Below are 8,065 nucleotides of genomic sequence, written 5' to 3' on the forward strand. Positions count from 1 at the left end.
CCGACTTCAATAACCCATTGAAGGACTCTGACATGTTTGTAGTAAGAATTCTCCATCGTCTGCCACCATCCGCATGCAAAGTTCACTTTTTCGGGTGATGTCGCATTAACAAACAATAGGCTGCCTTGTCTTCTTGCTTAATAGAATCCATATGCCTCTGGAATTTATGCTGTTGGTGGTCTGTTGTTGCCATCCACATCAAATCATGTAGATTCTTGTTGGGATGTGCCTTCTGGAAATTGGCCTTAAAGTACCTCACACAATAACGGTGGTATGCATAAGGTTCTTGCCATGCAGGCAAGTTCTCCACATAACTTAATATACCACCATGCCGATCAGATATTAGACAAATACCTGAACGCTGTTTGACAACGTGCTCTTTCAGGTGGTTCAAAAACAGCGTCCACATCTCTGTGCTTACATTGACACAAACAACAAAAGCTAGAGGAAATATCTATCCATTAGCATCCACTGCCACGACTATCAATAGCTTGATATCGTACTTTCCATATACATGAGTTCCGTCTATGGATATTACGGGTCGACTATGCAAAAAATCATCAATTGCTGGCTTAAACGCCCAGAACACATAATTGAATATGTATTTTGGTGTTTCCGGGCTCCGCTCAAACTTCCATTCAACAACTGTCCCGGGGTTAAAGTGCTGCAGTGCGGCCATGTACTTTGGCAGAGATGCAAATGGCTTATCACAATTATCGTAGACAATTTCAAACGCTCGTTTGTGCCCGAGAAATGCCTTTCTTTTCATAATGGTATGGCCATATTCCTGGTGGACTGATGTAATGTACTCTTTGATTTTATACCTTATGGACACTTCGAGGTGCGGAATAAGTACAAGAGAAATCAAGTCAATATCCAAGTTGAAGTGATTCCCGTTGAATGTGTCCATTTCGCATGTGTGGGTGGGAATGTATTTACCCATTTTCCACATACCTGTCTTCTTCTTGGTCGCACGCAACATCCAATTATTTGGTCAAAACCACCTGCGACAAACAACCTTGTATACCATCGGACTTGACTCCCACACCTGCATCTCACGATACTCTTTTACGTTGTGCATTTTACAAGCCATGTTTACGCGCGCTTTATCAGGAAAAAGCATCCCCTTTGCAAGCATCGTTGGTCTAGACTTATCCCACATTGCTGTTCGGATTTCATCAAAATCCCTTGTGAGAGCTTCCACATCCGTCACGGTTGGAAAGTTATTAATGTAAGGAATCCCCCTTGAATGAAACGACACTTCGGACTCGTACATTGTTCGTCTAGGGGGTCTCTCTTCAAATCAAGTCCTTCCTCTTCATCCTGCGCATCACCATCCTCACGAGGAAAGGGTGTCTCGTCTCCGGATTCACCGGCATTGTTATCGTAATCACTGTTCTATTCCTCACTCTGTGCATCTGCCAGATCCCGATGTAATACGTTGTTTTCGGGCAATTGAGTGAGTACGGGTGGTTCAACTTGCTCGTTTTCACTGCACAACCAACAAAAATATAAGCTACTGAATTAATAAATGCTTTCCATATGGCTATATCACTTCACTTACAAGTCGTAATGTGATGAAATTCCATGATGGACGTTTTCAATTAGGTGATGACTACCGGATGGGCCACTTGTAAAATTCATATCCGGCCGGTACCCCCTATTAAATATATGAGCGTTAATACAAATTCAATACACCAAAAATATACATAATTAACACAAATGAAAATTGAAGTTTACCACTCGTCTTGTGAATTATGGAAAGCAGGGTATAAATTATTTTCTCGCTGCTCATTCGCCGGCGGTGATAAGTTTAAATCAAGGAAAACTCTTTCATCCGGAACCTGTCCGGCAAAAACTGCTCCAGAATAACCACCCGATGACTGGGTTTTATCTCTACTACGCACAACCTCATTTTTTGGAACGTCTTCGACCTTCACGTACATCTCCAACATTGTGATTACAAGAAATTCCCGGCATTCATCCGGAGTCCTCAGAAAATCACTCAAAGTTTCATCATCGTCGCTGTTAAACTCCGAGTAAAAAGTAACCCCTTGCGGAGTGACGAAATACGGATATCTTCCGGTTACTTTAAGTATCACTGAACGTTTCCTCACGCTTATGTTTTTGCATAACAACAATATCAATTTATCGTACTCCATTGTAAGTGGCAATTTAACATGACACTGAGCAGGTAAACTGTAGCCCACAGAGTTATTCTCCATCACAACCTCACCCACCCAATATAATGAAACTCTTATTCTACGCTCTTCAGACATAATGAAAAAATCCTGGAGAATTTAACAACAATAAATGTTTCAACAAGAGTATGGAAATGGCTAGCCGGAAAATTTCTACGCCATACACCTTTTGAATGAATTTCTATACAATCCTAACCTCTTTATATAGGAAATGGCTAGCCGGAGTTTTTTTTTATATATAGCGCCCAAAAAGTGGGCACTATACGCTTTTGAATTATTGAAGTTAGGAATTATTGGTGGGACCAGGAAAAAGGTGTATAGCGCCCAAATACTGAATGCTATATTTATGTATAGCGCCGGGTATTTGGGCGCTATACCTGTTAGTGTCAGCTTTCTATGTATAGCGCCCAAATACTGGACGCTATACATTAACGACACAGTTAACGTTAATGTATTTGGACGCTATATATAAAAATGCTATCTTTTTTTTTACACCTATTAAGGTGCTACTTGTCCAAAAGAACCACATTTTGGTTCACGACTCCTTCTCTTCTTGTCATTTATCTTAAATTCAAACGTTAAATGAATCTTGGCATATCTTGGTTGCTACCTTAAATGTTGGTCCATACTAGTATTATGTAGGGAAAATGCATAAATTGTCCCTCGTAGTTGTCCGAAAAAGTCAGTTATATATTTAACCTTTACGGGCGATCTAATATTCTTATTTCTTGTGAAATTATTACCACCCTTAAGTGAGTTCCAGTGAACAAGACAAGAGTTGAGGTGACGCCAAATTCTGAAAATGCCAATTGGCTGAAAATGATGGAACTGTCAAATTTCATATGCTACCCATTAAATTCTGCTACTACTGCTCCATAGTGACTACCATAGTATAGTATATAAATGCAACAAAGTAACCCTAAAAGGAAAAAAGATAAAAATAAAGCAGCTCCAAAATATAACAGCAACCAAAAGGTCACATGTCAACTGATAATGAAGTTCAAGACACCATGCTAAAATAATGTTTTTAAATATTTGAAAGCACCATCTTTGGCATTTTTAACTAAAAAAACAAAGAAAAAAGAGTTTTCTCCCTCCCCACTCACAACTTCATAAACAAATCCTAAAAAACACACATCTAAAATTCCCCACTCTCTTACTGAACAACACATAGTGGCCTAGCTGTTCTTGGATCCGGAGATTCTGGCAACTTTTCTTAATTTTTATATATGACACCTACATAAAAATCCATTAGCCCACAAGACATGATTTGGTTTTCCTCTATTTGTCCCTCCTCCCTAGGCTCAAATCTCAACACCAAAACCAAGAACAACATTAACAAAGCTTCCTTTGTGTGCCCAATCTTGAAGTTTGTAGCAGTTGCCGCATACTTGTTCTAATGCCTGTTTATTCATGGACCCTCCTCTTCTTTTTCTCCTCCTTATTCACCATTCTCTTTTCTTTCTCCTCTGCCCTCAACCCACAAGGCCAAGCTCTTCTCTCTTGGAAGGGAAGCCTAAATGGATCATTGGATGTGTTGAGCAATTGGGATCCTACTGATGAAACTCCATGTGGATGGTTTGGTCTCACTTGCAATTTCAATAAGGAAGTTGTTGGATTGGAATTGAAGTATGTTGATTTGCTTGGGAATGTTCCTTCCAATTTTAGCTCATTGTTGTCCATGAACAAGCTTGTTTTGTCAGGGACTAATCTTACTGGTACAATTCCAAAAGAGATTGGACAGCTTCAGGGGCTCAAGTTCTTGGACTTGAGTGACAATGCATTGACAGGTGAAATCCCAAGTGAAATTTGTCACTTGCCAAAGCTGGAGCAACTTCATATCAACTCCAACCGACTAGTCGGATCCATACCCGAGGGCATTGGCAACCTCACAAGCTTGATGTGGCTGATATTCTATGATAATCAGCTCAGTGGAGGAATTCCAAGTAGTATTGGCAATTTGAAAAAGCTTGAGATCATTAGAGGAGGTGGCAACAAGAATCTTGAAGGTCCACTCCCTCAAGAAATTGGCAACTGTACCAATTTGGTCATGCTAGGCTTGGCTGAAACCAGCATTTCTGGCTTTCTCCCTACTTCCCTCGGCCTATTAAAAAGACTCGAAACACTTGCGGTTTACACTTCCTTACTCTCTGGCCAAATCCCACCGGAGCTCGGGGATTGCTCTGAGCTCCAAAACATCTATCTTTACGAAAATTCACTCACTGGTTCAATCCCAGCTCAGCTTGGAAACCTCAAAAATCTTCAAAACCTCCTTTTATGGCAAAACAATTTGGTTGGAACAATCCCTCCAGAGCTTGGAAACTGTCAACAGCTACAAGTCATTGACATTTCAATGAATTCATTAACTGGAAGCATTCCTGAATCATTTGGGGGATTGAATTCACTGCAAGAGCTGCAGTTGAGTGTCAATCAGATTTCGGGTCGGATTCCATCACAAATCGGTAACTGCACTGCTCTTACCCACATTGAGCTAGACAACAATGAGATCACTGGTTCCATACCATGGGAATTCGGGAACTTATCGAATTTAACTTTGCTATTCTTGTGGCAAAATCGCCTCGAGGGGGAAATCCCTTCTTCAATTTCCTCGTGTTATAATCTCGAGGCCGTTGACTTGTCACAAAATGCATTGACTGGCCCGATTCCTAAAGGTATATTCAATCTTCAGAAGCTGAACAAGCTACTCCTATTGTCTAATAATCTCTCTGGTCCCATTGCACCTGAGATAGGCAACTGTTCATCGCTAATTCGATTCCGGGTAAGTGATAACAAGCTAACCGGGTCAGTGCCGCCGCAGATTGGGAAATTGAAGAATTTGAATTTCCTCGACCTCGGATCCAATCGCCTCACTGGAATCATTCCACCGGAGATCTCTGGATGCCGGAATCTGACTTTTCTAGACTTGCATTCCAACTCAATTATTGGCAATTTACCGGTGAATTTGAATCAGCTTGGTATCCTCCAATTCATTGATGTTTCTGATAATTTAATTGAAGGCACTTTGAGTCCAAGTCTCGGCTCTCTGAGTTCACTCACCAAACTTGTTCTCGGGAAGAACAGGTTTTCTGGTCCGATTCCAACGCAACTCGGTTCCTGCATGAAGCTTCAGTTGATTGACTTGAGTAGTAACCAACTCTCCGGCGACATTCCGGCGAGTGTTGGTAAAATTCCTGGCCTGGAAATTGCACTGAACCTCAGCTGGAATCAGCTTTTCGGTGAAATTCCGGCAGAGTTCGCCGCGTTGGACAAGCTCGGTGTGCTGGATATTTCTCATAATCAGCTTTCAGGTGACCTCCATTTTCTCGCAGACCTACAAAATCTCGTGGTTCTCAATGTCTCACATAACAATTTATCGGGGCACGTGCCTGACACCTCATTCTTCGCGAAACTCCCACTCAGTGTGCTTGCTGGCAATCCAGAGCTTTGTTTCTCCGGCAACCAGTGCTCAGCCGATAGGGGCGGCGGTGTGCGGCGTAGCAAGGCGGCGAGGGTGGCGATGATAGTGTTGCTTTGCACTGCTTGCGCTCTCCTTCTGGCAGCTCTCTACATCATCCTCGGAGGCAAGATACGGAACCGTAGGGCCCACGATTACGATCTAGATGGCGACAATGACGTGGAACTGGGCCCACCATGGGAGGTCACGGTGTACCAAAAACTCGACTTATCGATCGCTGACGTGGCAAAATGTTTGACAGTTGCTAATGTCCTTGGCCGTGGTCGGTCCGGCGTTGTGTACAAGGTGAATATTCCGTCAGGATTAACGATCGCCGTTAAAAGATTCCGAGCATCGGAGAAGCACTCAATGTCGGCATTCTCGTCGGAGATTGCCACGCTGGCACGTATCCGACATCGGAACATTGTTAGATTACTTGGTTGGGCAGCTAATAGAAAGACTAAGCTATTGTTCTACGATTATTTACCCAATGGTACACTAGGTGCATTTTTACACGAGAGTTGTGGAGGCTTAATCGAGTGGGAAACTAGATTCAAGATTGCATTAGGAGTGGCAGAGGGCTTAGCTTACTTGCACCACGACTGCGTGCCGCCCATCCTTCATCGCGACGTCAAGGCTCAGAATATTCTGTTAGGAGATCGTTACGAGCCATGTTTAGCTGATTTTGGACTTGCTAGACTCATGGAGGAGGAACCTGGTTCATTTTCAGCAAATCCACAATTTGCTGGATCTTATGGCTACTTTGCCCCAGGTAAATATTTCTCTTCTTCCTAATTCAAGTTTATTACTTTTCAAAATCGACTAGTTATTATTCATTACTATAATAGTGGCTTGGTTCGTAGTGAATCTAGGTAATTTCGTGATATTTCATTTATTACTTAGTCCAAGGTAAACATTAGAATAATTGAATGTTTATTCTTATGTAAGAACTGAATGCGAGGAAGGGGAAGAGGACATATATTAAGTACAGCAAATGCAGAAGTAGAAGAATTTAGTTTAGGTTGCTTCCATAGGGATGGCATTGTGTCACTATTTTGACAATAGGTGCATGTGAAGGCATGTGCTAGCTTTAAGTATGTGCAAAACTAAGTTTGTCATGACATACTTGGCCTACAGTACTATTTCCCCATCTTTTTGCCTTGTATGGCCCTAAAGATACTTAGGATGGGGCATAGTCTAAAAAAACCAGAACCAAGTTAGTGGGCACACTTTCACAGCCAAGCATGGACACATTGCTGCTGCTTCCATACCTTTTTGGCCATTCATTCTTGTCAGATTGTGATATGTGAAAAAAATCACCCAACCAATGCCTTTTGTTATGGTCTCAAAACATCATGATCAAATAGTCGATTAAAATCTGGCATGAAAAGGACTAAACTCTTTTCTATTTGTTTGTCTCTTGCAGAGTATGCTTGTATGCTGAAGATTACAGAGAAGAGCGATGTTTTTAGCTTCGGAGTTGTGTTGCTAGAAATCATTACGGGGAAAAAGCCAGTTGATCCGTCCTTCCCTGATGGCCAACATGTTATACAATGGGTACGCGACCACCTAAAGAGCAAGAAAGATCCAGTTGATGTAATTGATCCAAGATTACAAGGACATCCTGATACACAAATTCAGGAAATGCTTCAGGCCCTTGGAATAGCCTTGTTGTGTACTAGTAATCGGGCTGAAGATCGGCCAACAATGAAAGATGTGGTGGCATTACTCAAGGAGATTATCCATGAGCATACAACAGGAAGTGAAGCTAAAAAGACGTCGAGCAACTCCTCAAAAATGCCCGATGCTTCAGTGTTTTCTTACTCATCTTCATCTGTGACTCCAGCCCAGTTGTTACGACTCCAAGGGTCATTTAATTGCTCTCTTACTCACTCATCTTCCTCTGTTAGCTATAACACCACAAACCAACAATAAAGTGGTGATAGTCAGTGATATATCTGTTATTCTTTTGAACTAGATAGTATTAGCATCGTAAATTAAGGAAGTAGAGGGAGCATTCTGGTCAATTTGATTATTTAGCAAATGAAATCCGTTGTATAGCAAAGTCAACATTTTCTTTACTTTGCAGTAAAAACTAACACTATTCATTCAAACAGCCTTCTAAAATAAAAACGAAGAGAAATGGAAAGTTGCTAGCAGCCGTTGATTGTCATTTTGAAGTGATTGACAATTGGAAAGTCAAATAACTTAGAAGTCTTTTTGGTGAGTTCATCCTTTAAATTCTTAGACTGAACCAATTGTATTTTTACAATTGTGGGTTCTTATCTACCACATGTTATAAATTTTATTGGATTTTACATAGAAATTTGTTCTCCATATCAAAAATATAGGATTCAGATGACCGCAACGTTGCATCCGCCAATTAGAGGGGCACCCTCTAAAAGTAGTA

General features: G+C 41.3%; 1 protein-coding gene across 1 annotated transcript; it reads left to right on the forward strand.

Moving 5' to 3' along the window:
- The first annotated feature begins 3,260 nt into the window (after positions 1-3,260).
- On the forward strand, positions 3,261-7,769 carry LOC107788323 (uncharacterized). Its single transcript, XM_016610000.2, has 2 exons — positions 3,261-6,427; positions 7,082-7,769. The coding sequence occupies exons 1-2, from the start codon at positions 3,601-3,603 to the stop codon at positions 7,588-7,590; spliced, it is 3,336 nt and encodes a 1,111-aa protein (XP_016465486.2). The 5' UTR covers positions 3,261-3,600; the 3' UTR covers positions 7,591-7,769.
- The last annotated feature ends 296 nt before the right edge of the window (positions 7,770-8,065 follow it).

Source organism: Nicotiana tabacum, chromosome 6, assembly GCF_000715075.1.
Source record: "Nicotiana tabacum cultivar K326 chromosome 6, ASM71507v2, whole genome shotgun sequence".
Classification (NCBI taxonomy): domain Eukaryota; kingdom Viridiplantae; phylum Streptophyta; class Magnoliopsida; order Solanales; family Solanaceae; genus Nicotiana; species Nicotiana tabacum.

Coding starts and splice junctions, on each gene's coding strand:
- LOC107788323 (XM_016610000.2), top strand. CDS start 3,601: ATGCCTGTTTATTCATGGACCCTCCTCTTCTTTTTCTCCTCCTTATTC. Junction 6,428..7,081: donor TTATGGCTACTTTGCCCCAG/GTAAATATTTCT, acceptor TGTCTCTTGCAG/AGTATGCTTGTATGCTGAAG.